General features: G+C 41.4%; 1 protein-coding gene across 2 annotated transcripts in view; it reads left to right on the top strand.

The window, feature by feature from the left end:
* ATP13A1 (ATPase 13A1) overlaps positions 1-22,642 on the top strand; it is a 35,917-nt gene extending 13,275 nt beyond the window's left edge. The window contains exons 7-26 of one of the 2 annotated variants that reach the window (XM_007421412.4): positions 115-221; positions 1,862-1,991; positions 2,369-2,424; positions 3,086-3,212; positions 3,831-3,968; positions 6,364-6,484; positions 6,654-6,811; positions 7,139-7,314; positions 8,741-8,851; positions 9,993-10,118; positions 10,966-11,074; positions 11,412-11,611; positions 13,749-13,845; positions 14,698-14,879; positions 15,237-15,351; positions 15,780-15,976; positions 18,094-18,236; positions 18,476-18,587; positions 19,574-19,717; positions 22,225-22,642. In XM_007421412.4, the coding sequence (XP_007421474.1) occupies positions 115-221; positions 1,862-1,991; positions 2,369-2,424; positions 3,086-3,212; positions 3,831-3,968; positions 6,364-6,484; positions 6,654-6,811; positions 7,139-7,314; positions 8,741-8,851; positions 9,993-10,118; positions 10,966-11,074; positions 11,412-11,611; positions 13,749-13,845; positions 14,698-14,879; positions 15,237-15,351; positions 15,780-15,976; positions 18,094-18,236; positions 18,476-18,587; positions 19,574-19,717; positions 22,225-22,335 (2,660 nt within the window). In that variant the 3' untranslated portion in view covers positions 22,336-22,642. Of the gene's footprint in view, positions 1-114; positions 222-1,861; positions 1,992-2,368; positions 2,425-3,085; positions 3,213-3,830; positions 3,969-6,363; positions 6,485-6,653; positions 6,812-7,138; positions 7,315-8,740; positions 8,852-9,992; positions 10,119-10,965; positions 11,075-11,411; positions 11,612-13,748; positions 13,846-14,697; positions 14,880-15,233; positions 15,352-15,779; positions 15,977-18,093; positions 18,237-18,475; positions 18,588-19,573; positions 19,718-22,224 lie in introns of both variants that reach the window. The other variant, XM_007421411.4, reaches the window with a different exon arrangement.
* Positions 22,643-22,724: the final 82 nt, after the last annotated feature.

The following is a 22,724-nucleotide window of genomic DNA, read 5'->3' as shown; positions in this document are numbered from 1 at the left end:
AGTTCAGTTAAGGAAAGAAGAGCAGCTTGCCAGTCTTTAACAAGGTTATCTAGGTCCTAACTAAGGCCATATCTTCTCACAACTCCTTTCTGAGCATTCAGCTTTTTTTTCTAGGCCGCTCTCCCCATGAGAACCTTGTACCATGTGACCTGCTGCTGCTGCGAGGAAGATGCATTGTAGACGAAGCCATGTTGACCGGAGAGTCAGTCCCTCAAATGAAGGTTTGCCTGTCAATGACTGCAGTTTGGTCAAGCAGTGTTGTCAGAATGCAGTGTTGTACAAGCTGCATCCCTGACCTAGAAAAGGAGACAGGATGAAGGGGAAAGAAAAAATGAGGTTGGGTAAACTACCTAACAAAAATCATGGTAAAAGTGAAGCTAGAGAAGAAAAGAGACAAAACAATGATTTCAAGTGAGTATAAAATGTGAATCTGAAGGAAGATTATGAAGAAGTACCTTCTGATATTGGAAGAACCGTCTTTGACTATTAGGTGTTGGGGGAAAATGATAGGGTTATATTCTTTTACGCAGCAAGGGGAATTATTAAAACAAGGATAACTGCTAAACGTAATTGCATTTAGTTAGCTAAATGTAATTGAAATAATTGTGTACATTGGATGGTAGGGAGGATAAATGGGATGGTTGTCACTTCCATAATTGCCATAAGTAGGAGAAGAATATGTTTGTTGGCATTTCATTGCACGTTTCTCATTCCAGTAAGTGAACTGAAACAGTTACTTCTCATATTGCGCTTCTGAATATTCATACAGGATGGCATATATTAAGGAAAATACACAAAACTGATATATTAGTGAAAAGTGCAAAATGCTATTAAAGGAAACCAAAGAGGGCAAATACAACATATTAAGAACATACATCATGAAGTCCATACAAATGTTTGTGTTGACTTTTTTTTTTTAAAAAAAAGCAAGCTAGTGAGGAAGTGGGATAGAACATATTCAAGGCTGGTATGTAAGAAATTGAATGAAATTAAACTTGGCAAATTTGTTCATCCCTGAGCTTTAGGTTACATCTGGCTGATCACTGCTAGTAATTGGATGTTCTGCTAAATTGGTTTGTTCTGGGCAAGAAAGTCTGTTTTTTGCTCTTAGAGCAGTGTTAATATTGGGCCATATCTATGAGAAACAGTTTGGTTCGGAAGGCTGGCACTGAACGAACGATACTTTGATTAATTATTGATCCAAAACAAGAAGAAATAAAATAATGGCTTGACCTGCAGTACAGAAGGTTGGATCACACTTTGGGTTTTGTTATATCTCCCCTCTGCTGCCCCTCCCCCCAATACATTGTGAATCTCTGCACTTCTGACTTCTGTGCTCCATTTTCAAAAGAGTACAGTTTAGTATTTCAGATGCAGTTCCCTGCTTAGTATCTCCCTATTGGACAGGGGGAACGTTCAACACATTGTGTTGTCTGTTCTCTAGATCTCTAAATTTCAAAATATCAGAACAAATTAAAAAGGGGGAAATGGTCCAGTTATAAGAGCAACAGAATGCAGCAATGTGAAACCATTAACCTACTAGCTTCACTCAACCTGTATACTGTAAAGATGATCAAAATAGAGAAGTTTAGACTAGGGTTAGACTCTCTTTGTTCTGCTGCTGCCCCATGGAATTTAAAAAACATGCATTGCTCTAGATCGTAATCTATTTGATTCTAGGGCCAACTCTAGTTTGGGTAAGAATAATTCTTGTAGAAAATATGTAATCTGTGTAAGCAAAAATGTAGGTAATGATAGAGAGCAAGGGTTGGTTGCTTATATCCCTGCCTATCTAAGCAAATTTTGTGAAGTAGCCGTTACCCACTTACTGTTAATGCTCAAATACTGTTTTCTCTTACAGGAGCCAGTTGAGGAGTTGGATCCAGATCATGTCCTGGATATGCAAGTGGATTCCAGATTGCATGTCATTTTCGGGGGAACAAAAGTTGTGCAGCATATTCCACCACAAAAAGCCAGTACTGGCCTGAAACGTATGTACTGGCCAAGCTAGCATGAACAGAATTGGGAGCAGGGCCAGGGGAAGAGATAGGAGAAAAATCAATGAAAAGAAAGACCAGAAAATCATTTCCTAGAATACTATAATCAGATATAGCTTCTCAGATCACTTCTGTCTGATTCTGAAGGAAGGTAATGCAACATAGAGTAACACTGAATTTACTGATAGATGTTGTATGCCGATCCAAGCAGGCTCTTTTCTGCAACTTCTAACTTCTGCCTTTTCCGTTTGATATGTGATGACTTTTCTTAGTTTGCGTAACTGTTGCTGTGTTCACGTTTGCTGAGGGGTTCACCCAGACTCCACATTTAGGCTTATAGAGCTGTTTTATTCTCTTTCTCCCCTCTGCAGCTGTCGATAATGGGTGCGTGGCCTATGTTTTGAGGACAGGTTTCAATACTTCTCAGGTAAGGACTGAGTATAAAACTTCTGTGCTTTATGCAGACATGCATCTTCATCTTGGGATTCATTTTTCCAGCTCCAGAAATAGAACTTGTAATTCAGAGCTCATAATTCTGTCTGATTAATTTATAAATCCAAGACATTTACCTCCACTACCCAACATCCTTTATAACTGGAGCTCTGTATCTTCTTTTGACCTTGAAGCAAAGATGAGATTGTGACCATATGATTACTGTTCATTTTAAAGAAAGCTAATCCTCTGAGTAAGCATTGTGGACCAAAGTTTCAGGTCTTTTAAAAAAACAAGGTGAACTTTTCAGTCTTCCTTCAACTATTTTGTGTTATTTATTTTTAATTTGATACTTTTTTTAGTTCCTAAACCATAATAAAAATGGTTCTTAAAACATTAGGCTTAGTTTTTAAGGGAGTGGCTTGATTGGTGGACAGGGTGTTGGTAGTCAAAGACATGTGGATTTTTTTTTTTTTCATAACACAACAGGGAAGGAAATTCTGCAATTCCAGTAATTGCAGTTCAGTATGTCTAGAGTACTCTAAACTGGGCAGCACTTCTCTCAGGATTTAGATATTAATCACATTTCTTCATGTTTTCTATCCTATCAATAATTCCTCTGAAGTAGCAGGCTGATTTCTCTTCCTCCCTCTCAGGGGAAGCTCCTACGTACAATCCTTTTCGGGGTGAAACGGGTAACAGCCAACAACTTGGAGACCTTCATCTTCATTCTTTTCCTCCTTGTCTTTGCCATTGCTGCCGCAGCCTATGTATGGATCGAAGGTAAATTTGGGCCTCTCTACATTTCTTGCTATCAGTGGTGTCCTTTCACTTGCCTTATCCCTCAATGCTCTGTGACTGAGGTCACTCACCAACCAAAGCCATCAGGTAGTTTATTTGATCATGGCTAAGTGTGTTATGTGAACCTACCTACTGTAGTCTATAAACCACATTTCATCAGTAGGAGTGGGAAGTGTGTTGATGTTCTACAAAAAGGGGCACCGGTTATCATGGCTGCGTTATTAAAGGGATAGAACTCTTATTAGTTTGGTTGTTTTATTAAAGAGATTGGTTGTTCTTTGCTGGATTCCAGGGCGTTGTAGTACATCCCTGTACCCAGGAGCAGGAAAGGATTTTAAAAAAGAAACAGACTATTCTTAATATATTTCAAGGTTGATTCTTTATCCAGGGAAATTTTTCTGTTGTTCATTCTTCAAAAGACTTCAGTATCATGCAAATATTCAGTAGACAGTTTGCTCTGTAGATGCAGACGCTGAGATTGTATGGTGTACTTATAGTTTCATTGTGCCCTAGCATGTGCTCTGGGATTTAATAGACATCTTGATGAGCTGTGCAGCAATAATATATAATCCAAATGTGTATCTGCTTCCTCTTTCCAAGGCACTAAAGACCCCAGCAGGAACCGTTACAAGCTCTTTCTGGAATGTACTTTAATTCTAACCTCGGTTGTCCCCCCTGAGCTTCCCATTGAACTTTCCCTAGCCGTCAACACCTCGCTCATTGCTCTTGCCAAATTATGTAAGTTCCAAGCTTCATATGAGAATGTGATTGCAGGCTTTGAAAGTGTAAAGTTTAAAGATAATGACATTTTTGTGTTTCTGGAAAGCACCCCTCTTTTACACTACAAATTGCTTATTGACTTCATTGGCTTAAAAAACAAACAAACTGGGACATTGTGATGTGTAATACTCTTAAATGTAATGCGGTTTGTACAGTGTAAAGAACTTTTAAGTATTACCTTCATTGGGTCCACTAAGCAGCTGGAATTTTCCCTTGGAATTTCCCATGGATTTCTGACAACATGAAAAGTTTTCACCTTGTGCACCTCCTTCTTGCCCTAATGCAACCTCTCCAGAGTGTTGGTCTGACACTCCCAGAATTCTCACAAAGTACACACAGCAATTCTGGGAATTGTAATTTAACGCTTAACAGCGGTAAAAGTTTGTGAAACCATTTTGAACCATTTGTAGTCCTGCAGAATTGTGACTTACTGCATGCAAAGTCTTATTAATAGACAAAGAGATTCTGGCTAAACAACACACCAGACAATGAACTGTGTCATGTTTTTATGGAACACATTGAGCCAATGTTAATTATTTGGGGAAAAAAGTATGAGAAACCTTGGTATAATCAGCAATCTTAAGGGGTAAGCTGAGATTTCTAAACAATGACTCGGAGGGGCCTTCCCTTAAAAAAATAAATAAATCACATAGTGTTGGTTGCTGCCATTGGAATCTGCTCTTTGCAACACATTTCTGGATGTGAATCATGCCCCAATTAAAGGAGATCGCCAAGATCGTTCATGTTGTTGACACTCATGACACTGGAAGAGCTACAAAACCATTGCCAAATTGTTGGCTTCCATGAATCCACATTCAGGCAGATAGCATGCTAATGGAGAATATACCAAGCCACTGTTACCAAGAGTAGTCAACCAATAAAAATCATCCCAAGAAGAAGGCGAAACTCTGAGGGTCACAAAGAACCTCAAGATAGCAGCAAAGGTTCTGCAGGCTCTTTTTGTATTGCCGGATGTCAGTATTCAGGAGTCCACCATGAGGAGAACACTGAGCAGGAGGGCATCAGGGAGGAAACCCCTGCTGTCCATAAAGTACTTTGCCATTAGTCTCATGTTCATCAAACACCACCTGGTTACTAGAAAGCGTTCTGTGGATAGATGAGACAAAAGTGGAGCTTTTTGGCATTACTGAGAACTGTTATGCTTGGAGGAAATGAAACACTGCATTCCAGCAAAACAAACTCATCAGCAAATTCTACAAGAGAATGACCAAATTTCTGTCTATGAGCTGATAAATGTGGGTTATGCAGGACAACATGCTGATACATTTATAACAGAAAGGCTGAAACAGAAGAAATGTAATGTTTTGGAATGTCCAAATCAAACACCTCACCTTAACCCAACTGAAGGTTATAGTGTGACCGGTCATGAAAGGCAGTCCAAAAATATAATTGAGTTGAAGCAGTTTTGTAAAGAGGAATGGGCCATAATATTTCTAAGCTAATGTGCAAAATTGGTCAACAGATACAGGAAATGTTTGGCCGAATCCTTGCTAAACTACCTAAAGCTTCACATTTTTCAACAAAGACAGTGAAGATTGGCTCAGTATCTTCAATAAAAAGACATGACATAGTACATTGTTTTGCATGATTGTTTAAATGAAATTTCTATCAATAAGCCTTAAATGAAACTCAGATCACATTGTAGGTCGCAGAATTCTAGGATTATGGATACTTTTAAAAGGCTAACAAACTTTCAACACTGGACATTGGAGATGGTCACCATAAAGATTCCTAGAGGAAGTTCTTGGCCTGTTCCTGCTTAAATGGTTTTATTATTTATGGGACTTCTGAGCTCATTGGACTGAGTGAGAAATTGCTTCCTTGTTAATGTGGCGAAAGAGCCATAGCTTTCTGTGCCATTAGCTTTTCTGCTTAATTCCTTCTTTCATTTCTGGGGAATCAAAGTCATACTAGCCAATAATTTCCAGGTTGCCTTATGTGGTGTTGTGGGTTGACGCATGCGTGTGTGCATGCATGTGTGTGTGTGTGTGTATATATATGCATTTATCAAAATCTGATATTAAGTTAATGCCCTTTACCCCCAGCTGTCTTGCATTTGTTTATATCACCCATCTTAGTATTAATTTCAATAGCAGCAAATTATATGAGTCCATCTCCCTGCTTAGTACAGACCCTGCCCATTGCCTTTATTCATACAAGGATGAGTGTAGTAGTGAGGTCTATATACTAAGAAGCAGGATGGAGATATTTATAAACTGGTAAATACAATGTGAGTGTAGGGAGAGTGGATAGAGGATATTTTTAAAAAGTAAAGAAAAATCCGACTTTTATTATTGCATGTTCACCCATAGCTGTGTTTTTTCTCTTGCAGATGTATATTGCACAGAGCCATTCCGCATCCCCTTTGCAGGCAAGGTGCAGATTTGCTGCTTTGATAAAACTGGCACACTCACCAGTGACAACCTTGTGGTGAGAGGTGTGGCTGGGCTTAGGTAAATCCAGGTTGAGAGAAGCAAAGTTGTTTAGAACTATTTGGGGTCCATTGACTTACCCACAGTTTCCTTTTCCTTGTTTCCTCATCATGAGAGATATCCATGGAAATTAGTTTTGTTAAGTTGGGAGTACCAGCTGTTTGAACATGGCCTTTTGATCTCATTGTAGAGAGGGGAAAGAAGTGACCCCTGTGTCAGACATTCCAGTTGAAACTCATCGGGTCATTGCCACATGTCATTCCTTGATGCAGCTGGATGATGGGACATTGGTGGGTGACCCACTGGAGAAAGCCATGCTAACTGCTGTGGAGTGGACTCTGACAAAAGGTAGGCTGGATTCTCTCCAGAGCCCTGAAGCAGCTTTTCCTGCCCTCTGTCTTGTAAGTCCACAGGCATTTTACAAAAACGTGCAGTAGATTGTAGGGCACTGAATATATTTTATGGGTCACTGTCTGGGAGTGCCTCTGTTCATGTAAAGGGATTACATGGCATGTCCCATGGTTGAAAAAGGGGAGAAGTTGTGCTCCTGCCATTTTGATAAATAGTACCAACAAGGGCTGCTTTTGTCTCCACACCCTCCCCCAGAATCCAAAGGGAAGATTACTGCTTGTAATGTTAAACCCTTTCAGGATTTCCCGATCTCTTTGTTTCCAGATGAGAAAGTTTTCCCCCGAAGTATTAAAACTCAGGGACTGAAAATTCACCAGCGCTTTCATTTTGCCAGTGCCCTGAAAAGAATGTCGGTCTTGGCTTCCTATGAGAAGGTCGGCTCCACTGATCTGTGTTACGTTGCAACTGTGAAAGGGGCCCCGGAGATGCTGCATAAAATGGTGAGCTGTTGCCTGCAAACTTCTTCCCTGTATGCATGTGTTGTTATTGTTTTTAAATTTGATTGTAAGTGATTTCAAAATATTTTACAGGAAGCAGCATATACATTTGTTTAATAAATACTTTTCAAGTTGTCACAAATTATGCTCCCATGAAATTGATGCCAGGACCTCAAATGTATGCAAATCTGAATTGCTTTGGCAAGGGAGATTCTTAATGGCTTTTGGACAGCTCCACAAAGAAGCTTGTGTTTCTTGCATCTACCTAACTGTTGATGACATCTTAAATGGCGAAACCAGATAGGGTTGGGAAGAGAACTCCAACTGTGCCATTGTAATGAAGTGGAGAAGTCCATGTCATTACTACAGAAAATCATAGCATATATATTTCATCTACACCCGTGTTTCCATTTGAAGCGTCATCAGTTTAACTGTGAGAACATTTTTCCAATTCTTGCAAGACCTCTGTATTTTTCAAAATAATATTATATTAGGTGGGAACAGAGCCTTTGCTTTAATTACCAGGTTGGAATGTGATGCAAGTAAGTTAGGGTTGCACCCAACAATCAGCTGTGCAATACTCTGGAAAGGAGAATAAGATGGAGGTAGTGCTCTGCTGCTGGCTACTCCAGGATCTGATCTGATATACTGACTCTTAACTTGATTTGTTCATTTGCTTTATACCCTGCCTTTCTACCCCAGTTAGATTCAGCTTCCTTGGTTACTAAGAGACCAGTCCTTCATAAAACTGTCCAGCCTTTTCTTAAAGCCATCTAAACTAGTACCTTTTGCAAGTGTGTGCTATGTGTGTGTTTTAAAAAAGAAGATACATGAAAATGCTGCATTCTGTAATATTTGTTTTTTTAAACGTATAGTTGCCCTTCAAGGCCATTTTTTTTTTCAGGGTAGGGAAAACTAGTTGACAAAGGATGATCTGAGTGTCTCAAGGCATGCTTACCCTTAACGTTTTGCTGAAAGGATGCTGTAGATTGGCCTTCTGCCAAAAGCCCCTTTGCTACTGATCCACAGACTGATAATTCTCCATTTGATCAGTTAACTCGTATTTTGTATGGTAAACTATAGAGAAGAACAAGAGCAGGTGCCTCCAACGCTCCTGGTGCCCTCCAGCTGTATTAGGGCTGCTGTTCCGCTGTCCTCAACCATAATGCCAACATACCTGGAAGATGCCCATTTGGAGAAACATGACATTGGTTGAGCCTTCTTTTTTGTGTGTCCAATCGGGAGGACCCTGTGCTTCTCTGCACATACTGAAAGTCTCTTCTGTATCCCACAGTGACGTGTGTGCTCTTCCTGCCTCCACACCCTTTTATGGTAACTGTAACTGTACAGCCAGTCCGGTCAGTTTGGTTAGAGAAGTTAATTTTCTTCCAGCAGTATTTATTGTAATGGCCGCTGTCTTTTTATGCAGTTCTCTCAGTGCCCAAGTACCTATGACCTTATTCACATGGAGATCTCACGTGAGGGAGCCAGGGTTCTGGCACTTGGCTACAAGGAATTGGGGCACCTCACTCATCAGCAAGTAAGTTTCAAGTCTTCTTCCCCCATTGCTGTGCAAGCTAGTATATGCCACAAGCTGCATCAGAAACTTGCTGCTCTGGGAGATGCAATCTGTGTATAATAGACTCATTGTCTGTCTAATTCAATGATCCATTAAATTTATAGGTAATGGCTTATATACTTCCTTTTAAAATGAGGTATCCCTTCCATTCACCCCCAAATCATATAATTTCCAGAAGTCCCACCTTCATCTCTTCTCATGGATGGGTGGAGCAACCAACTTAACTGAATTATTCCAGGCCCATTTCTTCTTGATAGCAGGCTGCCCTCTTTATGTTCTGAAGGAAAGATTAGTCTCATTGGAGATGGACAGAGTAGAGCCTGTCAATACCTCCTTCCTTAAGGTATGATTTGAAGCCCCCTCTCTTGTAAGCTAGGAAAGAACTACCCCATTCTCAAGAAGCGAAGGGAAGGTTGCTTCTCCCGTGGCAAAAATATGCAAAAGCCCACCTGGCAGGTGGCTTAGGCAGTGTTGTGATGCTGTATTTGAAATGCAAGAGACACAGTGGCTGCTTGGAAAGCTGCTCTGTAACAGATGCACAAGGCAGGGATGGGGAAGGTGTTAGAAAGAGACCAAGAGGGCAAAATAATAAGCTGTAGAAGTGCTAAGAAGTATATTATCATCTCAGGACAAGCATGGAATGAAAGTAGAATCATAAAAACATGGAAGTCATGAAGGTGTTGGAGTAGGGGGGCCTGACTTTTCATCCAGGCTCAGCCCCAGAAGCTCACTGGGCGACATCAGACCTGTCAGTTGTTCTCAGCCCAACCTTCCTCACAGGGTTGTTGTAGGGAAACGTGGGAGGAGGGAATGCTAGGTACACTGCCTTGAGCTCCTGAACAAAGGGCAGGATAGAAACTTAATAAATAAAATGAAAGCCATTGAGTGCACCCAAGTAAAAGGCCTTCTACTGAAAAAAAAAACAAACAGGTTTAAATGGAGTCTGGATTCACTTCTTGAATATGCTTAATTATATGACCTGTAAAAGGTGGTGCAATGATTCCAGAGTTGTTAGCGCTTGTGGGGGTTGAGGGTGGGAGAGGTATTACATTATTGTAAAAATGTCTTAGCTGTGCTCATCTTTTGTATTTCCTAACCAAAGGCGCGAGAAATAAAGCGGGAGGCTCTGGAATGTGACCTGAGGTTCATGGGCTTCATTGTAGTCTCCTGCCCTCTTAAAGTCGACTCGAAGCCCGTTATCCGTGAGATACTGAACGCGTCCCACCATGTGAGTTGTGGCTGAGAAACTGTGGAAGGCACCGACAAGAGGGTCCTAAGCAAACGTTTGAGCCAGCTTGCCTTGGACCCTCTTTCATCAATCTTTCTAATTCTCCATCCGCTTTTCCCACTTGCTGGTTCTTCACGGCTGTTTTGCCTCCTCTTTTACATCTTTCAGCTGTCCTTGGGCTGCAGAGAAGGGAAATCCAAAGGGATGGAACATATCTACTGTACCTTTGTGGAGTGAAAGCAGTCTATATACGTTCTTAGTTAAATTGGCTAGGGCAGCAGGATAACTCTTGAAGAAAAGCTAATCAAACAAAAGAAATCCTGCAGGAACAGATGCAAAAGCTAACCAGTCAGGCCTCCAGTTTTCCTCAGGAGCTGATACGCCCCTGGAGAGCCCCCAGGCCAACTTGGAGGAGCCCTGCCATGCTGTTTTGCTCTCAGCATCTATAGGTGCTGGGATATTGCCATGGAAGGTGAACAGTTCATCTTTCGGACAGCGTGCATTTCTCCTCTTTGGAACGGAGGACTTAAGCAAGCTGCAGTGTTTCCTTTCTGCAGCGTAGGTATTCCCCCTTTGGTCCATTATGCAAGATGGGATGTTTTAATTTGGAAGATATACTTCCAAAATTGCCTGGGGGAGGTGGGGGGAGGAAGCATACCCTTCAGCAAAGGCTGTTATTTTCAAGGACCACATGCCCGTATGCTGCTTTACATGTTTACATGCATGTTCTACAGAATGCTTTTTCAAGAAGGATTTATGAAACAGACTGCCAGTTCCACAGAGCAGCTTCACTGCACGTTGTGTATAGTCATGTGGCACAAACCTGCCCTTAACTCCTGCTCTACAGGTAGTGATGATAACGGGTGACAGCCCGCTGACTGCTTGCCACGTGGCTCAGGAGCTGCACTTCACCCAAAAGGAGCAGACTCTCATTTTGCAGCCACCTTATAGTAAAGGTAAAAAATTTCTGGGAGGGAGGGAGGGAAGGTGGGAAGGAAGGCAAATGCTGCTGCAACTTTGCACAGAGCACATCATCACTTTTTTGCAGCATTTTCTCTCCAGGACAGTGTGAGTCATCAGCTGGTCATTTTTCCTGGGAGCCAGTGAAATCACACTGCTGTTTTTGTTGCTGCTGCTGCTTGTTGTTTTCAATGGCTTTCCACTTGGCGATTTGTTTTCAAACTATGGTGTTCAGGAGAATTATTCCCCTTTTTATCAAACAGTGCTTTTCCTGGGTAGGGGCTACCAAACAGACAGCTGCCACCTTGTGCTTAATTCCCTTCTCTCCTCCAGGTTCCAGCTGGCAGTGGCAGTCCATCAGTGGCACCACCGTTCTCCCAATTGTCCCAGATTCACTGCAGGAACTGACCAGCAACCACAACCTGTGTATCACAGGGGAAGGTCTTGCTCAGCTGCAGGCTACAGACTCACAGCTGCTGCTTAAACTCATTCCACACATCCAAGTCTTTGCACGTGTTGCACCCAAGCAGAAGGCAGGTGGTCTTTATCTTTAATACCCTTCCTAGCTGTTCCTCAGCTGACCAGCACAAAGATTGTGGAGCTTTATTTTTTAGCAGTCTAGCATCTTGCCTGAAAATAGACACATCTCTTCAAGAAATAGTGGTAAGGGAGCAATACTTTCCAGCAGCAGTGAAGAAATGGTGGCCTTCCAAGTGGTGGTGGACTGTAGTTCCCATCTGTTTCAACAACATAGTTAGAACCAGTAGTGATGGAAGTTGTACTCCAGCAAGACCTGAGAGTTCACTCATTCCTGTGAATTCACAGTGTACCGCCTGATTATTGCAAGATTTTAAAGAGAAAGAATGGAGAGGGTGTCGGATAGAGAAATTCCAGAGAAGCCATGAATGTCACAGGATTGATTTTAAAGCAGTCCCTGTTTGAGGCAGGTCTCCTTTTCTGATGGATTCTTGTATCAATAAACAAGGGAGACACTTTATACAGTGCCCTGATGTATTGGGGAGGCAAGTGTTAAATACAACTATTGCAATAATGCATGAAAATGGAAACATTTCTTACCAGAATAACTTCTGTGTCCATCTTTGACAAGATTAACGTAAGAGCACATATTTACCTGCCTACCCACCCATCCTACTGTTCTCTTTCAGGGTAAGCAGTGTTATTCAGGAACAGAAAGCAAGCTTTCTTATGTATGAAACATTCCCATATACTTTTTATAAATGTGTTACCTGCCATGATGGAGCCACAGATTTTAAGCTAGGCAGAGCTATGGCCTTAGTGGAAGGTACCTAAGATTTCAGCCTGCTGGACCTTGAAAAGTCCCTTCATCCTGCTGACTTGCAGTCAGGCTTATCTGTACAGACCTCGCAAGGGCAGAGAGTCTGGCACAATTCTATACCCTGCAATTACATAAAAGTAGCAGAGGGTGCTCTTTCTCTGGGAGTAAAATGGGAGAAGGACACGCAGAGATGTACAGACTATGGCAGAGGTGCAGGAAGTCTTGTGCCTTCTTAGTTCATGCTTCTAATATTCCTAATCTCACATGCCCTAGCCTGCAACTTTAAATCTATTGAAAGCTGTTTTTCCCCCTCAGCTAAAAAGCAAAGTCGCTGAATTTGAGGCAAAGGCACCAGTTGTCACTACTCCTCTTTTTTGTAACTGTTGATTTGAAATTAAGGCTTGGTATTTGCCATGTAGTTGCAACCTACGCATGTTCATGTGTTTGAATAAAGAGTAACAGTACAACAATTATAGCGTTATCACATCTGGGCCACAGGTATCCGTATCCTTCTGCTGCCATCTTTTGATGGCCCAAATCTGAGAGCACTCAACCAAGTGTTTCTCAGAGTGGAGAAAGCGTTGCTGGCGAGTGCCTTCTTCCCGCTTCTCTCTTGGCAAAAGTATGCGAATGCAAAGCAACTTGATGGTTTCAGAGCCCTGTATGAAGCTGCAGTTTTCATTTTTTTAACCCAGCATATGGTGTTACATTGTACTGGGTTTTGCTTATTGCCAATGAAATAGATTTATTTTTCTAAATTGTAAATGTCTATTATCATTGTGTGTGTGTATGTATGTATACATACGTGTGTATATATATCTATATATGCTACTAAAACTCTCCCATCTGTAACCTTCAGTTGGGCGAAAGGGTACATCATAGGGCAACAATTTTTGAGCCACGGTACCTCAGGTGGGCTAACTTAAAGAATGCATCCAAAATCTGGGACCCATTATTCCCATGGGATTTAAATTTGACAAAGTTGCGTCTGCTTCAGCACCACCACAGTCACATGAACATTATTTCCAATGCTCCCTGCCAGCTTCCCATAAGTAAAGTCAATGGGGAAACTGGCAGGAAGTCGGAAGTTGTTCCCGCTCCCGCTGCTTTTTTGCCCACCCTTGGTTGTTCTGTTTTTCTGTTTAGATAAGGAAATATCTCTGAAACGTGAACCCAGTGGGTCACAAGTTGTCTAGTATGTGTGTGTGTGTGTGTGTGTGTATTCCTTGCCCAATCATAACCCAGTGAAATTCATGAGTATCAGACTTCATTTTTTCATTTTAGGAGATTGCAGAATTGTGAATGTTGAGAACCTCTGCCCTAGATAATTTTATGCAAATCCTCTTTGTTGACTCTTTATTTTCCCATTACAGGAGTTTGTGATCACAACACTGAAGGGACTTGGCTATGTGACTCTGATGTGTGGGGATGGGACCAATGACGTCGGGGCTCTGAAGCATGCTGATGTGGGTGAGTGTTAATTCAGTTCAAAGTTAAGCAATGGTTTGTTTGTTTGTTTGTTTGTTTTTTACAAAATTGATATAAACTTACAAACATACAGAGGACTTTTCCCTGACTCTTAGAGGAGGCATCCTCCAGTCTGAGAGAACCTATTATGACATGGGTAGCCAGGATTTAAAACCAAACAAAGTTGAAACTTTTTTTAAAGACTATTATTTTAATCAAAACTTAGCCTGTTTATCGTAAGGTTTAACTGCTTAATTATTAACTCTCCATAAATTGTTGTTCTAAAAAAAAAAGATATTTATTGGAACAAGCATCTAGAAGCATTCTACCCTTACCCAGGAGGAAATGCCTTTTAAAAAAATGTGTTGCTATAAAGTAAATTGTAGGTATCTGCTGACCAGGTAGTCTGAACTACCTGTTACTATCTTTTAACTGATTGGACTACTGGATTAAACATTTAATTTTCTTTCACAACTAATTGTATTGACATTTCTGCTAGGTGAATCGAATGGTTTGTTTAAAAGTCCTACCAATACAAAGTTAAATTATCCTGTTTTAATTTATTTATTGTATTATGTTTATATACCATCAAATCAAAGTTGAATTTCCACTTCAAAACCTCTGTTAAAAAACCCCGCAATTTCCATATTTCTGCATTTAATCTAGCTTTCTCCTCTTCTTACCTGTTCTGTAAGCAATAGCAGATAGAGCATTTTAAGTGTTATTAATATCCATGTTTAATGATCATTGGTTTTTGATTCATTAAAGCCTCCATACCTTGCCCTGTTTTCATCTGCCCTGAAAAAGCTCACCTGAGTTTGCCTGTGTCATCAGGGACATGATTCACTCTTGCAGGTGTGGCTCTACTAGCCAATGCCCCCGAGCGAATCCCAGAGCGCAGGAAAAAGCCTCGTGATGGGGTGGCTGATGGGAGACCTTCTGCCTCTTCTCTTGTCGGGAGCAACCTGAAGCTCACCTCCCGCGCTGCCAGGCACAGGCTCATGTCTCTTAGGGAGGAGCAGCTTGCCAGTCAACGAGTAGGTTGCTAGACCTGTTTTACGTCTCTGTCTTTTGCTGCTCTGGAATTTCTTTCCTTTGTGAAGTGCGGGGGCCGGGGGGGGGGGGAGAGACAGAACTCCATCCACAAAATCCCCGTTTAGTGCATGTAGAAACAGTGAGTACTCAAATGAATGGAAATTGTGCGAATACACCTGGGACTTCTTAAATTCCCAGGTACTTTGGATTAAGCAGGGCTTCTCCTCTTGCCTTTCCTTTTCCTGGAGAACAGCTTTTCCTTACTGGTGTTTATTCTAGAGATAGTGCTATGGATCGCTTGATTGGGAGCGTGCTGTATATTGAACTAGGATGTTTTTCCCTCCCCTTGTATCTAGCAGGAGAGGATCAGCCAGGTGCTAAAAGATTTGGAGGAGGAGCAAGTACCCATTGTGAAGTTGGGTGATGCCAGTATTGCAGCTCCATTCACCTCTAAGCTTTCCTCTATACAGTGCAGTAAGTATGGAAGGAAGGAAGGAAGTCTATGCTTATGGAGGAATGTCATGCACTTAAGGCCCACACTGCACTTTTGGTGCAGTGGCATACATTCATTTGGAAGGTTTATACTGAATGTACATAATAACCAGTGTGCGTTTTATGTTCATGCTATAACCGGTAGAGGGATGACAGCCCAACCCTGTATATTGAAGGGGACTTTTATCCCTTCTGAATCCTACCACGTGTGACTTGTGTATCACAACTTTCTGAAGAACCTAGGCTGAGCCACTTAGAGAAAGTTTCACTTAATAAGTGAGCAGAGTATTGCTGGAGGAAAAGTTTTGTCAGCTCTGAAATTGGAATTCCAGGGGTCTTTCTAGACTGAAGGGCAGTCAAGAGAGCACAAAGTAAAGGTCCAAGCAGAAGCTTTCTCTCATCCTCTGCAGTCTGTCATGTGATCAAGCAGGGCCGTTGCACATTGGTCACCACGCTCCAGATGTTCAAGATCTTGGCATTGAATGCACTCATCTTGGCCTACAGCCAGAGTGTCCTTTATTTGGAAGGTGTGAAGTTCAGTGATTTCCAGGCTACACTGCAGGGCTTGCTCCTGGCTGGCTGCTTTCTTTTCATCTCCCGATCCAAGGTATGAAGGAAGAAAGATGTCTTATTTAAGGTAGAGGGGAAGATAGGAAACGTGGTCGATGGTTGAAAGACCACAGATGGTTGAATTCATTAGAATTCAATAGGACCTTCATAAGAAGACAATTAGTTGCCTATTTGAGATATATGCTATAATTTTCACTTCTGTGGCATGTAGGGATATGCACAAAACCAAAAGAAAGGGTAGTCCTCGCTTACCAACCACTAGTTCAGTGACTGGTCAAACTTACAGCTACGCTGAAAATAGAGATTTACAACTGGTCATCATAATTGCGACCATCACAGTGTCCCTGTGGTCATGTGATTGCAATTCAGGCACTTGGCAACCAGTGCACAATTACGACAGTTGCAGTGTCCCATAGTCACATGATCACCAGTTGCGACCTTCACAGCTGGCTTCCAACAAGCAAAGTCAATGGGGAAGGTGGCCGGAAGTTGCAAGTTGTGATCACGTGAAGTCGCGCTTAACAATCACAGCTGGAACTGATATCATAAGTCAGCGTGGTCGCATAACATCATGCTTAACGGCTGTGCTGCTTAGTGACAGAGTTGCCAGTCCCTATTGTGGTCAGTAAATAAGAACTACCTGTATTTTGTTTCCAACTCAGAACAAAATAGCCCCAAACAATTCTGAGTTGACTGTGTTTCAGTGGAACAAAATTCAAAATATTTCAACTGTTTAACCACAAGGTTAAATTGGGTAGGAGCTCATGCGGAACCAAATTACAGAAAATCTGGCCAAGGGAATGCTTTTAATTTTTTTTTTTGAAAACATTAAAATAACCCCCCATATGAAACATTGTAGATACATAACTCATCCACTGAAAAAAATATGTTTAGATAGAATTTGTTACCAAAAAGGCCCACTGCCCTTCTCAACAGAGAATAGAACATTTCTTCTTTGAGATTTTCTTAATGTCTTGACTTTTTTTTAAAAAAAAATAATTTCATCCATTTTTTCTACAGGCACTGAACCCCATGTATTATGCCAGATCAGACAACAGATATGGCCTTTTTTTCTTTGCTTTTTTTTTGCGACCTTTTTTACAATGGTCATTAAGTGAATCACTGGTTGTTAAGCAAATCACATGGTCATTAAGTAAATTCTGGCAAAAAACGTCCATTGGGGAAGCTGGATTTGCTTAATGACTGCAATGATTCCCTTAACAGCTGTCGGAGAAAGTAAAATCAGCTCCGATTTGTTTATCAACCAAATCGCTTAGCAACTTAAATTCCAGTCGCTATTGTAGTTAGATAATGAGGACTGCCTATATAGTATACTTGAAACTGACACATTTTGATTCACGCTCAACAAAACTGCAAGTTTTGTTCTGGTCTTGAAACTTTTCAAAACACATGTTTTGCTTCATGCTGAGAACACCCAAACAGTCAGTTCAAGTGTCGAAGGCTTTCACGGCTGGAATATGATGGCTGGTGTGGGACTTCCGGGCTGTGTGGCCGTGTTCTGAAAGTTTTGTTTCCTAACGTTTCGCCAGCATCTGTGACCGGCATCTTCAGAGGGCAGGAGCACAGACAGGGCACAGAGAGAACTGCTCCTGTCTGTGCTCCTGCCCTCTGAAGATGCCGGTCACAGATGCTGGCGAAACGTTAGGAAACAAAACTTCCAGAACACGGCCACACAGCCCGGAAGACCCACACCAGCCAGTCAGTTCAAGGTTGACTGTTTCAAGGTCAGACATTTTCTACACACCTGACTTTGAGCCAGTTCCTCCCTCAGCCCTAGGAAGAAGGCAAGGGCAAACCACTTCCAAAAACCTTGCCAAGAAAAGTGCAGGGACTTGTCTAGGCAGTCACCAGGAGTCAAAACTGATTTGAAGGCTGATGAGAACTGCCTAGCTATAGCACTTCTACATGTGCAAAGCAGTTTTCAAAATGGATTTGAATTGGCAAAGACAGGCTTTTCTTTGACTTCTGTGTCTTGATTCTTCTAGCATGTTGACAGGCCTTTTCGCTTAGGGGGCATAAGAGAAAAGTAACCAGCCTTCAGGATGCTTCCCAATATTAGCAAGTGAATATTTGGAGCCAGGCTCCAAACTTCCTATGGAATTCTAACCCTCACCTATTTCTTCTTCTTTCCAGCCTCTGAAGACACTCTCCCAAGAGCGCCCACTCCCTAATATCTTCAATCTGTATACAGTTCTGACAGTGTTGCTACAATTTATGGTCCATTTTGTCAGTCTGGTATATCTGTATCGAGGTGCACAAGCCCGCAGTGAGCCCAAGTGAGTGCTGCTTGGATTTTACTACGAGGGTATAGAATCAGAAATAAAAATGCTTGAGTTGTATGGAAATACAGGTAAAATACATGTGTTCTGCAGATGTGTGGCCTTCAAATCCCAGAATTCTCAGTGATGTCCACGCTGCTAGGGGAATTCTGAGCATGGGAAGTCAGGTCATCTGGAGGATACTCAGGACTAGAAAGGCTGAGAAAAACATTCAAAGATCTTTCTGTTTCTTTAAGGAAAGAAGACTTTGTGGATCTCTATAAGGAGTTTGAACCCAGTCTTGTGAATAGCACTGTTTACATCATGTCTATGGCCATGCAGATGGCTACATTTGCCATCAATTATAAGGTGAGATATGCTTATTTTATAATTTCATGGTTGCCAATACTTTCTCTCCTGGTTCATATAGTGCTAGAACATGATGCTGCATTTCAAGACTTACATTGCAAGTGACATGCAAAGCAGTAGGTGCTATGATGAAACAGAATTGAACAAAAGGCTACAGAAAAACTCAAATGTGTGATTGTGCCATGCAGAGCAAGGAGGAATATGAGAATAGTAGAGCATGGGTCATATGGGTGAGCCTGTTAGGTGGTTTGTTTTGAGTGCTTGTTCTCAGCTGCTCTTTTTATGCTATTTCTGGTTTTAATTTTGGTTGTTTTATTGATACTAATCTGTTTTAATTGTTAGCTGCCCAAAGTCACGTACAGCTATATACATTTATTAAATAAATAAATATATATTTTAGGGAAATTGGGATCAGCCCCAGATTTCAGAATTTTGAGTTGCATTGTCCCATGCTTATGTGGAATTATTCCAGTAGAATAAAGAGTTTACATTACCAGTGGATTAGATGGTCCTGATGGCAGTTGCATACCTCACGAACATCTGACAAGGATGAGCTTTTTCAGAATTCCACTGAACCATGAAAGGAGATCAAAGATACCAGAGCCTTTTTGCAATTCCTCAGTCCTGTTTGACTAGGATAGGTTAGATACAAACTTGCTATAAGTTATAGCTAGAAATGTACATGTAAGGTTTCCTTCCATCTGCCATAGTGAAGTTTACAGTGAAGGAGAGGCTGCTTTCAGATGCAACTAGCATTACAACAGGAAAATACTCATCAGCTTTTTTTTTCTTTTTTAACAAAAAGTCTTGCCAAAGAAATTACATCTTGGTCAGTGGTAAAATAGATAAGTTTATCTGTCTGAGGCATCAAAGAAACAGTTCTTGTTAGTACGATGTAAGGCACCTACAGTTTATCTTTTAGTTCTACTCCTAAATTACTTGCTATGGCTTGGCCATCTGTCCACACCTTGGTTTTCTTTATCTAGGGCCACCCATTCATGGAAAGTCTTAGGGAAAACAGACCTCTGCTCTGGAGCATCATTCTTTCAGGACTAGCAATTGTCATCCTTTTGACCGGCTCCTCCCCAGAATTCAATGAACAGTTTGGACTGGTGGAAATCCCAACAGAGGTAAGTAAGCAAGATCTTTGCTAGGCCTGTCCTCTAAAATCCCCTTTTCCTAACTAGCTGTAGAAATTAAAGAGGAAAAAAATCTGCTGAACTGTTAAGAGACAAGTGTTCTGGGTTTGAGAACTTCAGACTTCTTTTTTGAATTGGAGATGTTTTTAACAAGTGCTTTACTTCCAGCAAATGCAAAGGAGTCTCAGGGGACTATAGAAGGCCCACAATGTAACAGGTAAACTACTGGACCTGCTGCTCAGGATACCCATTGACAGGTTATATTAATCTTAGAAGAATCTTTATCTCATGCAGGGACTTGGAGAACGAGAAAAGAACAGGCTTGCTATCAGGTTCAGGGCAAGTGATAAATTGGGACAACCTATGGTATGTTTGGGGGGAAGAATTGAAATTACTCAGACGCATAGTAAGTTAGACCAGGTCTAGGCAATATGGTGCACTCCCGGTGTTTTGGGACAGGGATTGAAGGCCTAGCCAATGTAGCAAACAGCAAGAACTGTGGAAGTTGTAGTTGGAAACATTTGAAAATCTTATATTGCCCAGCTCTTGGCTAATGAAGTATGTTTTTAAAAGTTCTTTAAAGAGTGAGTTTTCCCTGTAACTAATAACAACTTTAAAAATATAACCTAAGGAAGGGTTATACAGTGGGGCAAAAAAGTATTTAGTCAGCCACCAATTGTGCAAGTTCTCCCACTTAAAAAGATGAGAGAGGCCTGTAATTTTCATCATAGGTATACCTCAACTATGAGAGACAAAATGAGAAAAAAAATCCAGAAAATCACATTGTCTGATTTTTAAATAATTTATTTGCAAATCATGGTGGAAAATAAGTATTTGGTCACCTACAAACAAGCAAGATGTCTGGCTCTCACAGACTTGTAACTACTTCTTTAAGAGGCTCCTCTGTCCTCCACTCGTTACCTGTAGTAATGGCACCTGTTTGACCTTGTTATCAGTATAAAAGACACCTGCCACAACCTCAAACAGTCACACTCCAAACTCCACTATGGCCAAGACCAAAGAGCTGTCGAAGGACACTAGAAATTGTAGACCTGCACCAGGCTGGGAAGACTGAATCTGCAATAGGCAAGCAGCTTGGTGTGAAGAAATCAACTGTGGGAGCAATAATTAGAAAATGGAAGACATACAAGACCACTGATAATCTCCCCCGATCTGGGGCTCCACGCAAGATCTCACCCCGTGGGGTCAAAATGATCACAAGAACGGTGAGCAAAAATCCCAGAACCACATGGGGGGACCTAGTGAATGACCTGCAGAGAGCTGGGACCAAAGTAACAAAGGCTACCATCAGTAACACACTACGCCGCCAGGGACTCAAATCCTGCAGTGCTAGACGTGTCCCCCTGCTTAAGCCAGTACATGTCCGGGCCCGTCTGAAGTTTGCTAGAGAGCATTTGGATGATCCAGAAGAGGATTGGGAGAATGTCATATGGTCAGATGAAACCAAAGTAGAACGTTTTGGTCTAAACTCAACTCGTCGTGTTTGGAGGAGAGAGAATGCTGAGTTGCATCCAAAGAACACCATACCTACTGTGAAGCATGGGGGTGAAAACATTGTGCTTTGGGGCTGTTTTTCTGCAAAGGGACCAGGACGACTGATCCGTGTAAAGGAAAGAATGAATGGGGCCATGTATTGTGAGATTTTGAGTGAACCTCCTTCCATCAGCAAGGGCATTGAAGATGAAACGTGGCTGGGTCTTTCAGCATGACAATGATCCCAAACACACCGCCTGGGCAACGAAGGAGTGGCTTCGTAAGAAGCATTTCAAGGTCCTGGAGTGGCCTAGCCAGTCTCCAGATCTCAACCCCATGGAAAACCTTTGGAGGGAGTTGAAAGTCCGTGTTGCCCAGCGACAGCCCCAAAACATCACTGCTCTAGAGGAGATCTGCATGGAGGAATGGGCCAAAATACCAGCAACAGTGTGTGAAAACCTTGTGAAGACTTACAGAAAACGTTTGACCTCTGTCATTGCCAACAAAGGATATATAACAAAGTATTGAGATGAACTTTTGATATTGATCAAATACTTATTTTCCACCATGATTTGCAAATAAATTATTTAAAAATCAGACAATGTGATTTTCTGGATTTTTTCCCCCATTTTGTCTCTTATAGTTGAGGTATACCTATGATGAAAATTACAGGCCTCTCTCATCTTTTTAAGTGGGAGAACTTGCACGATTGGTGGCTGACTAAATACTTTTTTGCCCCACTGTACATTCCATAAATGCTGCTTATAGTTGTCAGTAATGGATTTCTGTCTAGTAAATGTGTGAAGAGTGGGACAACCAACTTACTAAATTCCTTGCTTATTGCAGTATGCAGTTTGGTATAACATAAGCAGCAAGATCATCACCCATCTTTGTTTCAAGAATATAGGACAGATTTTGTGTCAGGCTTGATATGTGCTGGATTTGAATGTAGTAAGGAAGAATGTTCTTTCTTAGACTTTGAACATCTCATTTTTCTATTTCAGTTTAAACTAGTGATCGCTCAAGTTCTGGTGGCCAACTTCTTCATTGCTCTGCTCATAGACAGAATCCTGCAGTTCCTATTAGGCAGCACAAAGCTCAAAGTGCCTTCTTGAGACTAATTCTTCTCCCTTGGCAGAAGTGAAGTGAAGGACACCCAGAAAGAGACACCACCAAAATACAGCACTACAAAAGGAATATTTATTCTTGGATAGCTGTTTTATTCCAGTTTGGGACTGGTAGGCAGTTTCTTATTGTGTGAGTCTGGAAACCACAACAAAAGTTGTGCAAGGGCCTACATTAATCTTCACATGTCTGCCAAACTGGACTGCAGTTGTTAACCTTTGTACTGCCTCTTCGTTCCTCCTGGAAAGGTGGCCATGAGATTTGATAATAAAATGGCAATCAGTGCATTTTAAAATATGGATGAATTTTGTCTTTGATTTAATGTATCCCTTTTTCCTCTATATTAAATCCTGAAGTGATGGTCATGTTTGCAATTTTT

Source organism: Python bivittatus, unplaced genomic scaffold, assembly GCF_059951505.1.
Source record: "Python bivittatus isolate LINGU-HERP-01145 unplaced genomic scaffold, Pbiv_v1 ctg000220_np1212, whole genome shotgun sequence".
NCBI lineage: Eukaryota > Metazoa > Chordata > Lepidosauria > Squamata > Pythonidae > Python > Python bivittatus.
The sequence above is the reverse complement of the archived record's forward strand: the minus strand, read 5'-3'. Positions and strand labels throughout refer to the sequence as shown.